Below are 22,978 nucleotides of genomic sequence, written 5' to 3' on the forward strand. Positions count from 1 at the left end.
TCGGCTAATGTACTAGGGTGGAATACAATTTTAGTACAAAATATGGGAAACATTTAAATCTGAAGCAATTTTAAGGAAACTTCGCAAAAGTTTATTTACGATTTATAGCTCGATATATATGTATTAGAGGTTCAGGAAAATAAGAGTCATTTTTACAACTTTTCGACTAAGCAGTGGCGATTTTACAAGGAAAATTTTGGCATTTTGACCATTTTTGTCGAAATCAGAAAAACATATATATGGGAGCTATATCTAAATCTGAAACGATTTCAACCAAATTTGGCACGCATAGCTACAATGCTAATTCTACTTCCTGCGCAAAATTTCAACTAAATCGGAGTTAAAAATTGACCTCTGTGGTCATATGAGTGTAAATCGGGCGAAAGCTATATATGGGACTAAATCTAAATCTGAACCGATTACAATCAAATTTAGCACACATGACTATATTACTAATTGTACTCCTAGTGCAAAATTTCAACCAAATTGGGCCAAAACTCTGGCTTTTGGGGCCATATAAGTCCATATCGGGTGAAAAATATATATGGAAGCTATATCTAAATCTGAACCGATTTCAATCAAATTTGGCACACATGACTATACTACCAATTGTACTCCTCGTGCAACATTTCCAGCTAATCGGGATAAAACTCTGGCTTCTGGGTCCATATAAGTGCATATCGGGCGAAAGATATATATGAGAGCTATATCTAAATCTGAATCGATTTCAACCAAATTTGGCACGCATAGCTACAATGCTAAATTTACTCCCTGTGCAAAATTTCAACCAAATTGTGTCAAAACTCTGGCTTGTAGGACCATATTAGTCCATATCGGGCGAAAGATATGTATGGGAGCTATATCTAAATCTGAACCGATTAAAATCAAATTTTGCACACTTGACTATACTACTAATTGTACTCCTAGTGAAAAATTTCAACCAAATTCGGCCAAAAATCTGGCCCCTGGGGCCATATTAGTCCATATCGGGCGAAAGATATATATGGGAGCTATATCTAAATCTGAACCGATTTCAATCAAATTGTACACACTTGACTATACGACTAAGTGTTATGTTTGTAAAAAATTTCAAGCAAATCGGTATAAAACTCTGGCTGCTGGGTCCATATTAGTGCATATCGGGCGAAAAATATATATGGGAGCTATATCTAAATCTGAACCGATTTCTTCCAAAATCAATAGCGTTCTATTCTGACCCAAATTAGGAACATGTGCCAAATTTGAAGGCGATTGTACTTAAACTGCGACCTAGACTTTGATCACAAAAATGTGTTCACAGACAGACGGACGGACGGACGGACAGACGGACATGGTTATATCGACGCAGGGACCAACCCTGAGCATTATTGCCAAAGACACCATGTGTCTATCTCGTCTCCTTCTGGGTGTTACAAACATATGCACTAACTTATAATACCCTGTTCCACAGTGTGGCGCAGGGTATAAAAAGGCCGATTAAATACGTATATAATTAAGTTTAAACTTTCTACAGAAATAAAATTTTGACAAAATAAAATTTTGACAATATTTTCTATAGAAGTAAAGTTTGGAAAAAATTTTCTATAGCAATAAAATTTGGAAAAAATTTCTATAGAAATAAAATTTTGACAAAATTTTCTATAGAAATAAAATTTTGACAAAATTTTCAATAGAAATAACATTTTGACAATGTTTTCTATAAAAATAAAATTTTGGTAGATTATTTTTGGCTCGAGTGGCAACCATGATTATGAACCGATATGGACCAGTTTTTGTGTGATTGGGGATCGGCTATATATAACTATAGACCGATATGGACCAATTTTGGCATGATTATTAGCGGCCTCATACTAACACCACGTTGCAAATTTCAAGCGGATCGGATGAATTTTGCTCCTTCAAGAGGCTCCGGAGGACAAATTTGGGGATCGATTTATATGGGGGCTATATATAATTATGGACCGATATGGACCAATTCTTGCGTGGTTGTTACAGACCATATACTCACACCAGAGCAACCGCAAGCCAAATTTGGGGGTCCGTTTATATGGGGGCTATATCAACAGACGGACGGACATGCTCAGATAGACTCAGAATTTCACCACGACCCAGAATATATGTACTTTATTGGGTTTTAGAGCAATATTTCGATGTCTTACAAACGGAATGACAAAGTTAATATACCCCCATCCTATGGTGGAGGGTACAAAAACAATTTTGGCACGCTTTATAAAATACCGGCATATTTTCTCTCAGTGTAACAATACCACTGAATTTAGATAATAATAAAAAAATAATTAATTGACTTATTTTAAATGTATATAGAGACAATTTTTCTATTCAAAAACACTTAAAACACACTTGTGAACGTTTCAATTTCAGAGACATTATAACAAAGAAACTAATCAACACTTTGTAAATGAAGAAACTTTGACAATATGCTCTTAAATAGTTTTTACAGTCTTGAAATTATCTTCAAGTGGAATTGTGCAACATAAATCTACTCATGTGTATCCTTAGAAAACTTAGTGACATAAGAATATCATCTGCCTGTAAACTTTTTTGATGAAGGATAGAGTTGAAAGAGTTTCAATGTCTCTCAAAAACATTAGAAGCAAAAGTTTTTATTGTCATCGCCATAAAAATTTCGTATGTTTTTTTTTTGGAAATAAAAAAAAATAAACTCTTTTTCTTACTTTTCCTTTCAGATTTCCAAAGGCCTGAGGCTGGCTGTTAAGAGGACAATGTGAATATTAAAAAAATTGCCGTTAAAGAAATCTGGATATTCTTTAGCAGAAGAGCTTTCACTAAATACATATGAAGGAAGTAAATGAACAAACAGAAACATTTCCATACATTAGAGGCAATGAGAACTATTTCACCAAAGCTAAAATACAGTTTTTGCATTGACCATTCCGCCCATGGGCTAAGCATTGAAATGGCTTCGTAAATAGGCTTAACATTCAACAGTAACAGAAATCTTCCTCCCGGAACACCCACTACAATAGCCGGTAACCTTTCGTGTTTCCCATAATTGCAGTTGAAGAGCTCTCGGGCTCGAAATAACAAGCAAGCCATTTGCCTCAACAAGTCCCAAATATCCAATAACAAAAAACAAAAGACGAACATCATCATGGACCATAATCACAGCAATCTGCAGCTTTTCGCCCAACATCAACAACAGCGACAACAGACACTACCACCGCGGGCCCAAACTTTATCCTCCTCTTTGGCCGTTGCCTGTGCCGAATGGCTAAATGATACCGACTGTGCCAATCTCACTTTTGGAATGGCTAAAAATCGCTTTGGCACAGCAGCTAACGAAAGCTTCAATACCACCCTGCCTCCAGATAATCTCGTTGAGATTGGTGGCCTAGAGGCTGAATGGCCATTGGAAAGAGTTGTCTCCACAATAGTGCCTGTGTTTTTTGGTATCATTGGATTTGCTGGTCTATTGGGAAATGCTTTGGTCATTATAGGTAAGTTAATGTGACTATCGATAAGTTAAGAGTGCTGCAAAATAGCAGAGATAGAGAGAGAGAGAGGGAGGGAGGATGGTGAATGCTTCTTACTATCCATACAAGTGGATATTGCCCACATGATGTCCGGTGATATATGATAGGTTTGGTAATTTGAACATTATGCTTTGGAAGGTTCCCCAAACTTCTAGTATCCATAGGTACAAAAAAAAATTTTATGGTAATAATTGGTTTGGGAACTCATATATGAGTACAGTAAAATTTGGGGCATTTTTACAATTCCTGCGTCTTAGTAGTAGGAATTTTGCAAAGAAATTACTGGATCTCGCCAAGATGCGTGGTAAATTGTGGGGGTTTTGGGATAATATTTGGCCAACTCGAGTGATAACACTCAAAAAGAAGTATATACGGCCGTAAGTTCGGCCAGGCCGAATTTTATGTACCCTCCACCATGGATTGGGTAGAATCTTCTACCAAAGACTGTCATCCACAATCGAATTACTTGGGTTGTGGTATCTTTAAACTTCTTAACATAGTTTTCTTAATTGTTAGTTAGTCCATACGTGGTATATATTAGACAAAAAAGGTATGTATAGGTAAGTCTACAAATAATTACGAATCGATATGGACTTTTGCACGGTACGTAGGGAGCCAAAATTGAAATATGGGGATCGCTTATATGAGGGCTATATAGAATTATGAACTTGATATGGACCAATTTTTGTGTGATTGGGGATCGATTTAACTGAGAGCTATATATAACTATTATAATTACTTCGCCAGGATAAAACTCAGCCGTTCCAGGATTCAAAAGACAAGCAGAAATTTCTTAGTGAATTCAAATAAATTTATATTTTATTGAATAATTTGTTTACAATAAAATAAATTTCAAAAACTCAGCAAATCGTAGGAAACAGAACAAAACGACCGCGAGACAACCAGAAAGCTTGAAAACCAGAATCGAATTGATTTGTCAAGGGATAAAAATATTTTATGTGGATAGAATTTTAATAGTTAGTGTATCAGTTCATCAAATGTCTGGGATCTATGGCTGTATAATACCAGTAGTTTTCCCCGTACACTACAACTATGGTGCCTGGGATCTATGGCCGTTGGAACCAGTAGCATCCCTATGCCAACCAGTGTCTGGGTACTACGGCTGTAAAAACCAGTAGCGCCCTGTACACCACTACTTGAGTCGTGCTAGGCTATGCTAGTGTGGCTGCCACCGAAGCTGTCGCATACTTGCAGTGACTGTCCACACACGATGACAGCCTAAGCCCAACTGAAGAGTAGGTGATCAGCCGATGGGTAAATATGCTATCACTGGATCATGGGTATCTGTGATGTATGAGTATGACTATGAGTTGGTGTATCTGTGACGAGAGAGTAGGAAGAAAAACATACTTGTAGTGATGAGGTAATTCAGTATAAGAGCGTTTGCGTTGTATAAGAGGATTGAATAGAACTTTCTGGAGCAAGATTTGAGAGTGATGAGTGTAACAAATTGTAGGCTGTTGTGTTTTGTTGTAACAATAAAGAAAGAAATATGAAATGGAATAACATACTATTGAATTCAAATAATTATAATTCATACAACTTCAATATATCTAAATAATACATAATAAATAAATACATGTAACGAAAGCTTCGTTACACTATAGACCGATGTGGACCTAGTTAGGCAGAGTTGTTAACGGCCATATACTAGCACAATGTACCAAATTTCAACTGACCCGAATGAAATTTTTTCCTCCAAGAGGCTCCAAAACCAAATCTCGGGTATCGGTTTATATGGGGGCTATGGCTAATATTATTATTATGGGCTAATATGGACCACTTTTGGTATGGTTGTTAAATATCATATACTACCACCACGTACCAAATTTCAACCAGATCGGATGCATTTTGCTTCTCCAAAAGGCACCGGAGGTCAAATCTGGGGATCGGTTTATATGGGGGCTATATATAATTATGGACTGATATGAACCAATTCCTGCATGGTTAGTGGATACCATATACTAACATCACATACCAAATTTCAACCGAATCGGATGAATTTTGCTCTTCCAAGGGGTTCCGGAGGTCAAATCTGGGGATCGGTTTATATGGGGCCTATATATAATTATTGACCGATTTCGACCAATTTTTAGATGGGTGTTTGAGGCCATATATTAATAACACGTACCAAATTTCAACTGAATCAGATGAATTTTGGTCTTCCAAGAGACTCCGGAGGTCAAATCTGGTGATTGGTTTATATGGGGGCTATATATAATTATGAACCGATGTGAACCAATTTTTGCATGGTTGTTAGAGAATATACTAACACCATGTACCAAATTTCAGCCGGATCGGATGAAATTTGCTTCTCTTAGAGGCTCCGCAAGCCAAATCGGGGGATCGCTTTATATGGGGGCTATATGTAATTATGGACCGATGTGGACCAATTTTTGCAAGGTTGTTAGAGACCATATACTAACACCATGTACCAAATTTCAGCCGGATCGGATAAAATTTGCTTCTCTTAGAGCAATCGCAAGCCAAATCGGGGGATCGGTTTATATGGGGGCTATATATAATTAAGAACCGATGTAGACCAATTTTTGCATGGTTGTTATAGACCGTATACTAACACCACGTACCAAATTTCAGCCGGATCGGATGAAATTTGCTTCTCTTAGAGCAATCGCAAGCCAAATTTGGGGGTCTGTTTATATGGGGGCTATACGTAAAAGTGGACCGATATGACCCATTTGCAATACCATCCGACCTACATCAATAACAACTACGCGTACCAAGTTTCAAGTCGATATCTTGTTTCGTTCGGAAGTTTGCGTGATTTCAACAGACGGACATGCTCAGATCGACTCAGAAGTTCACCACGACCCAGAATATATATACTTTATGGAGTCTTAGAGCAATATTTCGATGTGTTTCAAACGGAATGGCAAAGTTAATATCCCCCCATCCTATGATGGATGGTATAAAAAGTGAACTCTATATTTCACTAAAGCCAAGTGAACCCTCTAATGCCCAAGCCCGCCTTTAGGCGGGCTTCATTTAATAAGGAAGCTTTTAGTAAAACACACCTTAAGACAACAAAAATGAGCAAAATAAAAAGAAAACTTATTTGAAACTATTCAAGAGGCTTTGCAGCATATGCTGAATTTTACCGTATAATTTTTTCTTGCTTAGTTCTCATTGTGTCGTTAACATTGAAAATTTAATCAGCTGGCAAAATAATTGGGGCATTAGAGGGTTAACTTTATTTTAGTTCATGGAATTATTATATACGGAGAAAGTTTCCTTTCCAGTAATATGTTTTTGCGCACGTTAGTTAAATGAACTAAAAACGGGAAAAATTTATACACAAATGAAGTAAAAAGTTTTACTAAATTCGTACTACAAATGCGTCCATCATGAACTTCGTATGTCACTAAAGACACTCTTGCAATTTTGAACACCAATTTTTTCTTTCAAACTACAAAATTTTCTTTAACAAGTGAAAAAAAATTAATTATGTCTAATAAATTTTCTTGAATTTGTCGAAAAATATTTACTTATTTTTGTGTTATTGCCGTGATGTCATCGTCTGTAATACCGTTTAGTTAAAATTTTCTAAAAATATTAAAAATTTTATAAAACTAACTAAATGTTTTCTTCCTGGTGGGTTCATTATTTTTTCAGTGTAGGCTAGGTTAGGTTAGGTACACATAGACTATTCAGTCCATTGTGATACCACAGTGGTGAACTTATCTCTTGTCACTGTGTTCTGCCAGATTCCATGTTTAGCTCAATGACAAAGGATATCTAGTTTATAGCCGAGTCCATTACTCTGAAACCACTTACCAACATTACTGAGAGGGTATAAAACACCTTTAAGAAAATTGTTGAGATTGAACCCAGAACCAGTAGTATTTAAGGCGGGAATTCTAACCATTGGACCACGGTGGCTTCCAGATTCTATGGAAAGTCTGTCACACTCCAAAAATTGAAAATTCCATCTAAATTTCATCTAAATTGAAATCTGAAAACGCCTAAATTTTTATATGAAAAATTTTCTCTTAAATTTGAAAAACTTATCTTCCTGGGTTGATGAACTCTCCCCTCTGCAGTTAAGAGGGAACATTTTCTGGTTGGGAAAGGCTTGAGCGTAGTTTCTATCCGATTTGTCTAATATGGGAAATCCACAGGTATATTAGGACCACAAATGGTGTGCTGAAAATGATGTGTATCCGTCCATGTTTTGGTATAACCCCCTTATAGACCGACCTTATTGACTAAGCAGATGGATCATTTGAGCCAAAGTCAACATTTGCATGAAATAATCTTCACACATTAAATTATATGGACTGTACTATCAACTCAAATAAAGATTTCATTCATTTTTATAATTTTTATGTATTTATTTTTTTTTTAATTTTCCTATAGCTCTTAAAACATCATCCTTTACTCTAGCCCCATAATGTGCTGTGAAACGAAATTTCAACCCAAAGAACTTCTATGTTTGTTATTAAATTTGTTTTTTTAAAGGCAATTAAAAATTACGAATATGATTTGCCATAAGGAAACAAATCTTACCAACAACTGGAATCATGTTAGTCTAAAATCTGATTTTTGCATGTAATTTCAGATTTCATTTTTAATTAGAAACCAGAATTACTAATTAAGGACCAATATGGCAATGGAAAGATAGCTCATTTGCATTATTTCAATTTCTTGCTTTCAAAAATAAGGCAGTTATGAATGCATAGTGGGAAATACGGAAACAACAACAGTGTCATACAAAGACACATTCCTACTCACCACGTGCTACTATTGAGCTTGCTGGAAAATTTCCATAAAATTTTCTTACCATAATTTTGATTTTCGATTTACTGAAAAGACATAGTGACCACATATCAACCACAAATACATACGAGTACATAAACACAACCACCACATCACATAAATGTAGGGAAACTCCCCTGCAAGCATTTGGGTGATTGTTTTATCGTCTTTCGCTAAAATGTCACAACTTCGGATCGCCAGGAAGTTTTCTGGTAGTAAAATCTCAAGCATAACAACAATAAAAACAACTATCGCGTGGGGTGTTTCCATTTCGAAACAAATTCGACTTGAACAGCGATCAAAAATCTAAGTATAGACTCCATACATCGACATAGCGAATTTTTCAATAGCACCTCTTTGATAGTACATGCCACTATCAACCAACGAGCGTGGGTAGCAAAGAGGTAGAGCCTCTGACTTGAAAACAAAAGGTTCCGAGTTCAACGCTCGGTGCGGTCGATCGTCATTTTTATTTTTTAAAAAATAACTATCGCTTTTTTTGACTTCTTTTAGTCACTGGTTCGATTCTCCGAGAACACTATCGCATCGGGGTACATTTGTTCCCGAACGGGGATACTAACTCGATAAGAAAATGATATCGCCTATGAAAGTTTTATCTTCCAGGGCGAAACTACTACGATACACTTTCGATAGAAAATGTTTGCAGGGTCATCTATTGTACTTGAAGCAATAGTGTGTATGTGGAGAAATGTGCATGGGTGTCAATTTATGTGCATGTATGTGTTGTTATCCAAGAACACCTATACTCTCTGGTTGGCAACAATGAAAGAACTTGTAAAATATGCCCACACACACACACGCACTTATACACACTCACCTATGTCCAACAAAGTATACTAAACTGCATTCGTAATACAAAGTTTCTTATAGTGGTTGTTGAAGAGCAATTGAATGTTTGTTGTTAACTTTTCTCTGAATGACTTTGTCTTATTTCCTACAATTATATTGGAATCTCTGAAACCAAAGAGCGCAGAGTAATTATGGAGAAAACCACTTAACTGCACATAGGATTATTTGAACCATAGGGTAGACTTAAAATAAAACGTTTATGACTGAAACTGAATCACTCTGTGGGAAAGGGTATTATAAGTTATTGCATAGGTTTGCAACAACCAAAAGGGGACGAGATAGACACATGGTGTCTTTCGCAAATTGCTCAGGGCCAGCCCCTGTGTCGCCTCATGCCCGTCTGTCTGTGAACACATTTCTGTAATCAAAGTCAAGGTCGCAGCTTTAGGTCTGTTTGGGTTAGATTAAAATCCTATTTTTATACCCTCCATCATAGGATGGGGGTATATTAACTTTGTCATTCCGTTTGTAGCACATCGAAATATTGCTCTAAGACCCCATAAATTATATATATTCTGGGTCGTGGTGAAATTCTGAGTCGATCTCAGCATGTCCGTCCGTCCGTCCGTCTGTTGAAATCACGCTAACTTCCGAACGAAAAAGGCTATCGACTTGAAACTTGGCACAAGTCGTTGTTATCGATGTAGGTCGGATGGTATTGAAAATGGGCCATATCGGTCCACTTTTACGTATAGCCCCCATATAAAGGGACCCTCAGATTTGGCTTGTGGAGCCTCTAACAGAAGCATATTTCATCCGATCCGGCTGAAATTTGGTACATGGTGTTGGTATATGGTCTCTAACAACCATGCAAAAATTGGTCCACATCGGTCCATAATTATATATAGCCCCCATATAAACCGATCTCCAGATTTGGCTTGCGGAGCCTCAAAGAGAAGAAAATTTCATCCGATCCGGCTGAAATTTGGTACATGGTGTTGGTATATGGTCTCTAACAACCATGCAAAAATTTGTCCACATCGGTCCATAATTATATATAGCCCCCATATAAACCGATGCCCAGATTTGGCTTGCGGAGCCTCAAAGAGAAGCAAATTTCAACCGATCCGGCTGAAATTCGGTACATGATGTTGGTATATGGTCTCTAACAACCATGCAAAAATTTGTCCACATCGGTCCATAATTATATATAGCCCCCATATAAACCGATCCCCAGATTTGGCTTGCGAAGTCTCCAACAGAAGCAAATTTCATCCGATCCGGCTGAAATTTGGTACATGGTGTTGGTATATGGTTTCTAACAACCATGCAAAAATTTGTCCACATCGGTCCATAATTATATATAGCCCCCATATAAAACGTTCTCCAGATTTGACCTCCGGAGCCTCTTGGAGGAGCAAAATTCATGCGATCCGGTTCAAATTAGGAACGTGGTGTTAGTATATGGTCGCTAACAACCATACCAAAATTGGTCCAATCACACAAAAATTGGTCCATATCGGTTCATAATCATGGTTGCCACTAGAGCCAAAAATAGTCTACCAAAATTTTATTTCTATAGAAAATTTTGTCAAAATTTTATTTCTATAGAAAATTTTGTCAAAATTTTATTTGTAGAGAAAATTTTGTCAAAATTTTATTCGGTTCATAATAAAATTTTCATCATTGTCAAAATTTTATTTCTATAGAAAATTTTGTTCAAATTTTATTCGGTTCATAATCATGGTTGCCACTCCAGCCAAAAGTAATCTACCAAGATTTTATTTGTATAGAAAATTTTGTCAAAAGCTTATTTCTATAGAAAATTTTGTGAAAATTTTATTTCTATAGAAAATTTTGTTAAAATTTTAGGTCTGTAGAAAATTTTGTCAAAATGTTATGGCTACTTTGTCAAACTTAATTATATACGTATTGGATCGCTCTTTTTTGATTTAATATATACCACGTATGGACTTACATACAATTTAGAAGATGGTGTTAGGAGGTTTTAAGATACCTTGCCATCGGCAAGCGTTACCGCAACTTAATTAATTCGATTGTGGATGGCAGTGTTTAGAAGAAGTTTCTACGCAATCCATGATGGAGGGTACATAAGCTTCGGCCTGGCCGAACTTACGGCCGTATATACTTGTTTTTTTTTTTAATTTTATTGTTAAAAGTTTATTCCTAAAGGAAATTTTGTGAAAATTTTATTTATATAAATAATTATGTCAAAATTTTATTTCTTAAGAAAATTATGTGAACATTTTATTTCCATAGATAATTTTATATATGGCTTAGCACTTAGCCACTTACATCACACTACCGAATGCAAATGACTGAGAAATCAATCGCTATTCGCCCTCACCCTACCTATCCCGTCCCTATCTCCCACTATGATATATATCACATGACCCATTAATGGGAGGCCCTACATCTCTGTCACTGTATCATGCCCGGTATAAAAATAGCAAATAATAAATAGATAAATAAATAAATATGATACCAATAAATCGTAAATATATAAATGATGCCCTATAACCCTATCCAACACTCCCACCCTAATAATGAGAATATTGTCCTCATTTCTGAGGAAAATCCTTATATCTACCTCAACATATTGCAGTGTAGGCCCCTAATTGGCTTGTCTATAGCGCTTTCGACCCACGCCAACGGGTCTCATCAGTAGGCTTACTGCCCCCAACTACTAAAAAATATATATTATAATAATAAAGGGTGATTCTTTTGAGGTTAGGATTTTCATGCATTAGTATTTGACAGATCACGTGGGATTTCAGACATGGTGTCAAAGAGAAAGATGCTCAGTATGCTTTGACATTTCATCATGAATAGACTTACTAACGAGCAACGCTTGCAAATCATTGAATTTTATTACCAAAATCAGTGGCAGAAAATCCGCTTTTTTATCGACAAATTTTGTTCAGCGATGAGGCTCATTTCTGGTTGAATGGCTACGTAAATAAGCAAAATTGCCGCATTTGGAGTGAAGAGCAACCAGAAGCCGTTCAAGAACTGCCCATGCATCCCGAAAAATGCACTGTTTGGTGTGGTTTATACGCTGGTGGAATCATTGGACCGTATTTTTTCAAAGATGCTGTTGGACGCAACGTTACGGTGAATGGCGATCGCTATCGTTCGATGCTAACAAACTTTTTGTTGCCAAAAATGGAAGAACTGAACTTGGTTGACATGTGGTTCCAACAAGATGGCGCTACATGCCACACAGCTCGCGATTCTATGGCCATTTTGAGGGAAAACTTCGGAGAACAATTCATCTCAAGAAATGGACCGGTAAGTTGGCCACCAAGATCATGCGATTTGACGCCTTTAGACTATTTTTTGTGGGGCTACGTCAAGTCTAAAGTCTACAGAAATAAGCCAGCAACTATTCCAGCTTTGGAAGACAACATTTCCGAAGAAATTCGGGCTATTCCGGCCGAAATGCTCGAAAAAGTTGCCCAAAATTGGACTTTCCGAATGGACCACCTAAGACGCAGCCGCGGTCAACATTTAAATGAAATTATCTTCAAAAAGTAAATGTCATGGACCAATCTAACGTTTCAAATAAAGAACCGATGAGATTTTGCAAATTTTATGCGTTTTAAAAAAAAAAAAAGTTATCAAGCTCTTAACAAATCACCCTTTATGTAATACATACCTATAACTTTTAAATATATAATATTATTATTATAATACAAATACCAAATAAATATAATAAAATTCTTATTATAATACGAATAACAAATAAAATATAACTAAATAAAACAGATGTTAGACTCTAAAGACTCAACACAACCCTTCTGTGGAATCCTTAGACTCCTCCAACCGATATAACTATCACCCAGACATTGGACTCAGAGGACTCAACACAACAAAATTCACGTTGTGGAATTCCCCGATTCCCACGTCCGTAAGTCAATGTCAGACATATGCCCACCTAAAGTTCTATACACATCCAACTAGTCACAGTAATTAAGCCCCAGCCTCGTCCCCTACACTTATATGCGGACATTAATGGTCTCCCAGATTAAAATCCTAATTTTTTTTAATTTTATTGTTAAAAGTTTATTCCTAAAGGAAATTTTGTGAAAATGTTATTTCTATACAAAATTATGTCAAACTTTTATTTCTTGCGAAAATTATTTGAAAATGTTTTTAAAAGTTTATTTCTGTAGAAAATTGTATCAAATTTGTTTTTCTGTATGAAATTTTGTAAAAATTGTATTTGTATTGAAAATTTTTTCAAAATTTTTTACCTATTCAAATTTCACATTTTTAGCTATTCAATTTTTATACCCTTCACCACTACTGTGGTACAGGGTATAATAAGTTTGTGCATTTGTATGTAACGCCAAGAAGGAAAAGTCTGAGACCCATCGTTTAGTATACCGATCGTCTTAGAATTAAATTCTGAGTCGATTTAGCGATGTCCGTCTGTCTGTCTGTCTGTTGATGTATTTTTGTGTGCAAAGTACAGCTCGCAGTTTTAGTCCGATTGTCCTAAAATTTGGTATAGGGTCCTGTTTCGGCTCAAAGACGATCCCTATTGATTTTGGAAAAAATCGGTTCAGATTTAGATATAGCTGCCATATATATTTTTCACCGATCTGGTCATAATTGGCGTGTATATCAACCGATCTTCCTCAAACTCTGTACATCCGAATATTTTATGAGTCTCAAAAAACTTGCAAAATATTAGCCAAATCGGTTCAGATTTAGATATAGCTCCCATATATAGCTTTCGCCCGATTTACACTCATTTGCCCACAGAGGCCAATTTTTTGCTCCGATTTAGTTGAAATTTTGCACAGGGAGTAGAATTAGCATTGTAGCTATGCGTGTCAAATTTGGTTAAAATCGGTTCAGATTTAGATGTAGCTCCCATATATAGCTTTCGCCCGATTTACACTCAAATGACCACAGAGGCCAATTTTTTGCTCCGATTTAGTTGACATTTTGCACAGGGAGTAGAATTTGCATTGTAGCTATTTGTGCCAAATTTGGTTGAAATCGGTTCAGATTTAGATATAGCTCCCATATATAGCTTTCGCCCGATTTACACTCATATGACCACAGAGGCCAATATTTTACTCCGATTTAATTGAAATTTTGCACAGAGAGTAGAATTAGCATAGTAGCTATGCGTGCCAAATTTGGTTGAAATCGGTTCAGATATAGATATATCTTCCATATATAGCTTTCGCCCGATTTACACTCATATGACCACAGTGGCCAATCTTTTGCTCCGATATAATTGAAATTTTGCACAGAGAGTAGAATTAGCATTGTAGCTATGCGTGCCAAATTTGGTTGAAATCGGTTCAGATGTAGATATAGCTTCCATATATAGTTTTCGTCCGATATGGACTTATATGGCCCCAGAAGCCAGAGTTTTGGCCCAATTTGGTTGAAATTTTGCACTAGGAGTACAATTAGTAATATAGTCATATGTGCCAAATGTGATTGAAATCGGTTCAGATTTCGATATAGCTCCCATATATATGTTTTTCTGATTTCGACAAAAATGGTCAAAATACCAACATTTTCCTTCTAAAATCGCCACTGCTTAGTCGAAAAGTTGTAAAAATGACTCTAATTTTCCTAAACTTCTAATACATATATATCGAGCGATAAACCATAAATAAACTTTTTCGAAGTTTCCTTAAAATTGCTTCAGATTTAAATGTTTCCCATATTTTTTTACTAACATTGTGTTCCACCCTAGTCCATTAGCCGACTTAAATTTTGAGTCTCTAGATTTTGCAGAAGTCTATCAAATTCTGTCCAGATCGAGTGATATTTAAATGTATGTATTTGGGACAAATCTTTATATATAGCCCCCAACACATTTGACTGATGTGATATGGTATCGAAAATTTAGATCTACACAGTGGTGCAGGGTATAATATAGTCGGCCCCGCCCGACTTTAGACCTTCCTTACTGGTTTTTTACAAAATTTTGTTTCTATAGAAAATTTCGTTAACATTTTTATACCCACCACCATAGAATGTTGACGGGGGTATAATAAGTTTGTTATTCCGTTTGTAACACATCGAAATATCGATTTCCGACTATATAAAGTATATATATTCTTGATCAGGGAGAAATTCTAAGACGATATAAGCATATCCGTCTGTCTGTCTGTTGTAATCACACTACAGCCGTCAATAATGGCTCTATCGTCCTGATTGAATTTGGCACAGATTCGTCTTTGGTTGCAGGCAGATCAAGTTCGAAGATGGGCTATATCGGTCCAAGTTTTCATATAGTCCCCATATAAACCGACCTTCCGATTTGGGGTCTTGGGCTTATAGAAACCGTAGTTTTTATCCCATTTGCCTGAAATTGGAAATCTAGAAGTATTTTAGGATCATCAAAAAGTGTACCGAAAATGGTGCCTATCGGTCCATGTTTTGGTTTAACCCCCATATGGACCGATTTCCCCATTTTGCTCCTTGGGCGTCTAGAAAGTGTATTTTCTATCCAATTTGACTGAAAATAAAAATCTCGATGTATAAGACCACAAATTGGTGTGTCGAAAATGGGGGGTATCGGTCCATTTTTAGGTATAGCTCCCATATAGACAGATTTCCCGATTTTACTTCTGGGGCTTCTAGAATCCGTAGTTTTTACCAAATTCGCCTGAAATTTGAAATCTAGAGGTATTCTAGAACCACAAAAAGGTGTGCCGAAAATGGTGAGTATCGGTCCATGTTTTGATATAGCCCCCATATCGACCGATCTCCTGATTTTACTTCTTGGGCTTCTAGAATCCGTAGTTTTTTTCCAATTTGCCTGAAATTGGAAATCTAGAGGAATTCGAGGACCACAAAGAGGTGTGCCGAATATATTGTGTATCGGTCCATGTTTTGATATAGCCCCCATATAGACCGATCTCCCGATTTTACTTCTTGTTCTTCTAGAATCCGTAGTTTTTACCCAATTGGCCTGAAATTGGAAATCTAGAGGTATTCTAGAAAAATAAAGAGATTTGCGAAAATGGTGATTATCGGATCATGTTTTGATATAGCCTCCATTTAGACCGATCTCCCGATTTTACTTCTTGTTCTTCTAGAATTCGTAGTTTTTACCAAATTTGCCTGAAATTTGAAATCTAGAGGTACTCTAGGAAAATAAAGATATTTGCCGAAAATGGAGATTATCGGTCCATGTTTTGATATAGCCCCCATATCGACCGATCTTCCGATTTTACTTCTTGGGCTTCTAGAATCCGTAGTTTTTATCCAATTTGCCTGAAATTGGAAATCTGGAGGTAATCTGGAAAAATAAAGAGATTTGCCGAAAATGCTGATTATCGGTTTATGTGTTGATATAGCCCCTATATAAACCGATCTCCCGATTTTTCTTCATGGGCTTCTAGAATCCGTAGGTTTTATCCAATTTGCCTGAAATTGGAAATCTAGAGGTATTCTAGGACCACAAAGAGGTGTGCCGAATATATTGTGTATCGGTGCAGTTTTTTATATAGGGCCCTTATAAACCGGCCCTCTGATTTGGGGTCAAGATTCTAGAACTACAATTAGATGTGCTGAATACTGTGTGTATCCTTCCATGTTTTGGTATAGCCCCCATTACACCGAACTCCCGATTTAACTCCTAGAGTTTCTAAAAATTTTAGTTTTTATCCGATTTGCCACAAATTGAAAATATACCGGCATTTTAGACCCATAACAAAGTGTATATGATTTAGTTTTATCGGTCCATTTGGTAAGGCCTCCATATAGACCGATTTCACTTATAGAGCGTACAGAAGGTGCACTGATCATGAACATTGCTTGAAACTGAATGCAAAATTTCCAGATTTAATTGGGATGAAACTCTACAGATTATAGATTTCAAATCAAGGCGTTATTTCATCATTTTCTTGCACACTTACAAGAGATATTTATGATTCCTCTAAAACTCAAACAAAATATGGTTCTTATAAATTCAGAATCTGATCTAGTCTTCATAGGTAAAATCTTTACATTTATCTGTAAGAAGCGTACTGGTTGAACTGATCTGCTTGTGAAAATATCTGTCATCAAACCCCCCTGAAATTTGTAAAGGAAACTATTATATTTGATTCATGGTTGTGGGTATTTATATAAAAAAAAAAAACTTTCTAAATTTTTCTTTTCTATAGGAAATTGTGTCAAAATATTATGTCTATAGGAAATTTGTGAAACTCCTCTTAGTTGTAGAGGAATATTTTGCCAAATCTACCAAAATATTAAGAATTATACCAATCTACCAAACGGTAATCTACCATTTTTGGTAGAATTCTAGCAGTTGTGGGTGCAGCCGTTCTCGCAATATGTTAAGCGTACTTGCGGCTATCCTGCTCCATAGTGTGGCCCAGGGTATAAATACTTCGTACATGATTGTCATTCTACTCTAATATACCCATAATCATAAAATAAGTACACATCCTTCCTATAATGAGCGTAGCACTATTTACGAAACAATCTAATCATAGTGGCTGAGACAACAGGACGACATTGAAATGCAAAATGGGATCCAGCATGTTGGCATTTTGCCCCATTGCATGAAATACTCGTAGACTCAGAGCCATATACAAACCCACGCACACACACAAGAAAACCCCATTCAAGGTTATTCCAACAGAAGCCTGGGAAATGGATAGGTCTCTAGCAATGACACAGGTAGATGATGATAGTGGCGACATTGTTTCAGGTCACATGTGTTTGTTCTGATTTCTAAGTTGTTGTCTTCTTCTATGAAGGAGGTATGAAAAGTGTTTGAAATTGGCATGAATATGGCATGACATCACGCCATAGAAAAACATATGTCAAGTACTATAATAGCTCGCATAATAATTATGTGATGTTTTCATAACATTAAGGAGTTACAAAACAAGTCTAACAAACTATTCAATTAATAACAGGTGATGTGTGAAAAAATCTAACATGGGTCTTCTACTGCCATGACAAAGAGGCCTAAATAAGGTGTAATGGTATAGGCTAACTTCAGTTCATTGATATAGGATAGATGTTGTAGAATAGCTACTAGGGTGTCCACAACCGACACCGGTTAACCGGATTCAATTACACAAACCGAAAACGGAATTTTACAAAATTTTCCAAAATAAGACATAAAATGTTGAGAAAATTTTCTACAGATATAAAATTTTGAGAAAATTTTCTATAGAAAAAAAAATTGAGAAAATTTTCTACAAACATAAAAATTTTAGAATATTTTCTATAAAAATAAAAATTTGAGAATATTTTCTATAGAAATAAAAATTTGAGAAAATTTTCTATAGAAATAAAACTTTGAGAATATTATCTATGGAAATAAAATTTTAAGAGAATTTCTAAGAAATAAAATTTTGACAAATTTTTCGGTAGAAATAAAATTTTGAAAAAAATATGTCTATTAACACGAAATTTTCTATACACAAAAAAAAAACGTTGATAACATTTTATATAGACATAAAAATGTTGACAAAATTTCCCATTGAAATAACATTTTGCGAAAATTTTCTTTAAAAATAAAATTTGGAGAAAATTTTCCATAGAAATAAAATTTTTATAGAAATAAAATTTTGAGCAAATTTTCTATAAAAATAAAATTTTGAGCAAAATTTCTATAGAAATAAAAATTTGAGAAAATTTTCCACAGAAAAAAAAAATTTTATAGAAAAAAAATTTTGAGAAAATTTTCCATACAAACAAAATTTTTTATAGAAAAAAAAACGTTAGGACTTAAAAATGTTGACAAAAATTTCTGTTGAAAAAAAAAAAAACTATAGAAACAAAATTGTCCATATAAATAAAAAATTGAAAGAGTTGTCTATAGAAATAAAATTTTGAGAAAATTTTCTATATACATGAAAATTTTCTATAAAAATAAAACTTTGAGAATAATTTCTATGGAAATAAAATTTTGAGAAAATTTTCGATATACATGAAAATTTTCTATAAAAATAAAATTTTGAAAATAATTTCTATGGAAATAAAATTTTGAGAAAATTTTCTATATACATGAAAATGTTCTATAAAAATAAAATTTTGAGAATAATTTCTATGGAAATAAAATTTTAAGAAAATTTCTAAGAAATAACATTTTGACAAAATTTTCTGTAGAAATAAAATTAAAAAAAAAACTCTAGAAAGAAACTTTTTAGAAAATATTCTATAGGCATAAAAACGTTGACAACATTTTTAATAAATAACATTTTCAATAAACAAAATTTCCCATTAAAATAACATTTTGAAAAAATTTTCTATAAAAATAAAACTTTGAGAAAATTTTTCATAGAAATAACATTTTTATAGAAATAAAATTTTAAGCAAATTTTCTATGGAAATAACATTTTAAGAACATCTTCTATAGAAATAAAATTTTAAGAAAATTTTCCATACAAACAAAATTTTCTATAAAAAAAAACTTTTGAGACTTAAAAATGTTGAAAAAATTTTTTTATAGAAACATAATTGTCCATTGAAATAAAATTTTGAAAGAGTTTTCAGTAGAAATAAAACTTTGAGAAAATTTTCCATAGAAACAAAATTTTCTATAGAAACAAACTTTTGAGAAAATTTTCTGTAGACTTAAAAATGCTGACAAAATCTTCAATAGAAACAAACTTTTTTATAAAAATAAAATTTTGAGAAAGTTTTGCACAGAAATAAAATGTTTAAAGAATTTTCTATAGAAATAAAATTTTGAGAAAATTTTGCATAGAAATAAAATTTTGTAAGAGTTTTCTATAGAAATAAAATTTTGAGAAAATTTTCCATAGAAACAAAATTTTCTAAAGAAAAACACTTTTGAGAAAAATTTTCATTGAAATAAAATTTTGAAACAGTTTTCTATAGAAATAACATTTTATGAAAATTTTCTATATACATGAAAATGTTGACAAAATTTTCTTTTGAAAAAAAAAAATTGAGAAAATGTTCTATACAATAAAATTTTGAAAAAAAAATTTCTTCAGGCATAAAAATGTTGACAAAATTTCTATAGTAATAAACTATTGAGAAAATTTTCTACAGAAATAAAATCTTGAGACAGTTTTCATAGAAATAGAATTTTGAAAGAGTTTTCTATAGAAATAAAAGTTTGAGAAAATGTTCTTACACATAAAAATGTTGAAAAAAACTTTTGTCAAAATTTTATGTCTATAGAAAAGTTTGTCAAAATTTTATTTCTATGGAAAATTTTGCCAAAATTTTATTTCTATGGAAAAGTTTGCCAAATTTTTATTTCTATGGAAAATTTTGCCAAAATTTTATTTCTATAATTTTTTTTTCAAATTTTTATTTCTATAGAAAATTTTGTCAGAATTTAATTTCTATAGACACTGTTGTCAAAATTTTATTTCTATATAAAATTTTGTCACAATTTTATTTCTATGGAAATTTTTGTCAAAATTTTATATCTATAAAAAATTTTGTCAAAATTTTATTTCAAAAGAAAATTTTGTAAATAGAAATGTTCAATAGAAACAAACTTTTTTATAAAAATAAAATTTTGAGAAAGTTTTGCACAGAAATAAAATGTTTAAAGAATTTTCTATAGAAATAAAATTTTGAGAAAATTTTCCATAGAAACAAAATTTTCTAAAGAAAAAAACTTTTGAGAAAAATTTTCATTGAAATAAAATTTTGAAACAGTTTTCTATAGAAATAACATTTTATGAAAATTTTCTATATACATGAAAATGTTGACAAAATTTTCTTTTGAAAAAAATTTTTAGAAAATGTTCTATACAATAAAATTTTGAAAAAAAATTTCTTCAGGTATAAAAATGTTGACAAAATTTCTATAGTAATAAACTATTGAGAAAATTTTCTACAGAAATAAAATCTTGAGACAGTTTTCATAGAAATAGAATTTTGAAAGGGTTTTCTATAGAAGTAAAAGTTTGAGAAAATTTTCTTACACATAAAAATGTTGAAAAAAACTTTTGTCAAAATTTTATTTCTATGGAAAATTTTGCCAAAATTTTATTTCTATGGAAAAGTTTGCCAAATTTTTATTTCTATGGAAAATTTTGCCAAAATTTTATTTCTATAATTTTTTTTTCAAATTTTTATTTCTATAGAAAATTTTGTCAGAATTTAATTTCTATAGACACTGTTGTCAAAATTTTATTTCTATAGAAAATTTTGTCACAATTTTATTTCTATGGAAATTTTTGTCAAAATTTTATTTCTATAACAAATTTTGTCAAAATTCTATTTCTATACAAAATTTTGTCAAAATTTTATTTCTATAGAAAATTTTGTCAAAATTTTATTTCTATACAAAATTATGTCAAAATTTTATTACTATAGACAATTTTGTCAAAATTTTATTTCTATAGATTTTGTTTTTTAATTTTATTTCTATATAAAATTTTGTCAATATTTTATTTCTATTTTGAAACAGTTTTCTATAGAAATAAAATTTTGTGAAAATTTTCTATATACATGAAAATATTGACAAAATTTTCTTTTGAAATAAAATTTTGAGAAAATGTTCTATAGAAATAAAATTTTGAAAAAAAAATTCTACAGGCATAAAAAACGTTGAAAAAATTTCTATAGTAATAAACTATTGAGAAATTTTTCTACAGAAATAAAATCTTGAGACAGTTTTCATAGAAATAGAATTTTGAAAGAGTTTTCTATAGAAGTAAAATTTGGAGAAAATTTTCTTACACATAAAAATGTTGAGAAACAAAAATGACAAATTTTCTATAGAAATAAAATTTTGAGAAAATTTTCTATAGAAATGAAATTTTAAAAAAATCATTTATAGAAATGACATTTTGAGAAGAATTTCCATAGAAATAAAATTTTGACAAAATTTCGTATAGTGTTGAGAAACACTATAGGAATAAAATTTTAAGAAAATTTCGATAGATATAAAATTTTAAGAAAATGTTCGATAGGAATAAAATTTTGAGAAGTTGCAGTCCGATATTTCAGGCTCACTTAGACTATTCAGTTCATTGTGCTACCATAGTGTTGAACTTCTTTCTTATCACTGAGTTCTGGCCGATTCTACGTTCAGTCATAGAAATCTGAAATAGCCGAAATCTGAACGACGTTCTACATTGCGGTGGAACCACTTAGAGAAGTTCTTGAAACACTCAGAAATCTCACCAGCACTACTGAGAGGGGATAATCCGCCACTTAAAAACATTTTGTTGTTGTGCTTGAAGCTGGGTTTGGACCCACGACCCTGAACATGCCAACAATTGCACCACACGAAATTTAAAAGTCAACCCTCGTATTGTGGAGTTTCTGTCATTATTTTCTATAGACTCATATGAATTTCTTTTTCCCATAATGATCATACCATTCCATTATATTGCCAGCAAGTATTCGCGGTTGGTTATAGGCGAACAGCGAGCAGAAACTATGTCTACGTCTGTGTAGGAAACTGTGGTGAATACAAAATTTGTTCCTACTACGAATCTTTCCCTTAAAGGGCACATCATTCTCATGATGAACTGACACTGGTAATTGAGCATGTTTGACTTTGAGGCTAGATCCTTGGAATCACAACGTATATGTCACGTATAATTTATCCAACTAAAGAAAAACGAAAAAACACACAAAAAATTTTGTTCAAAAAGAAAAAGATCAAAGTCATCTAAAGCTTTTCATAATTTTTTTCCTCAGAATTCAAAGAACTCAAAGAATACCTTCAGCTATTTATATTTTCCATTTAAAACAGAACCCACTTATGTCCGACTTTTTTTCTAATTTAAATTCTCTTAGCTTAAAGGGCAAGGAAATGGAAAACAGAATGTCAATGTGTTTCTTTGGAAATTTCCACATCCATTTGTGGTTTAAGTTGCAGCAGTAGAGCAACA

At 33.3% G+C, this 22,978-nt stretch overlaps 1 protein-coding gene across 1 annotated transcript in view; it reads left to right on the top strand.

The window, feature by feature from the left end:
- The window catches only part of AstA-R1 (allatostatin A receptor 1), a gene marked incomplete in the record, with an annotated part of 486,850 nt that overhangs the window by 287,074 nt on the left and 176,798 nt on the right, over positions 1-22,978 (top strand). Inside the window, 1 exon segment of the mRNA XM_075303068.1 lies at positions 2,709-3,479. Coding sequence (XP_075159183.1) covers positions 3,134-3,479 — 346 coding nt within the window.

This window comes from Haematobia irritans, chromosome 3 (genome assembly GCF_050003625.1).
Source record: "Haematobia irritans isolate KBUSLIRL chromosome 3, ASM5000362v1, whole genome shotgun sequence".
Lineage (NCBI taxonomy): Eukaryota > Metazoa > Arthropoda > Insecta > Diptera > Muscidae > Haematobia > Haematobia irritans.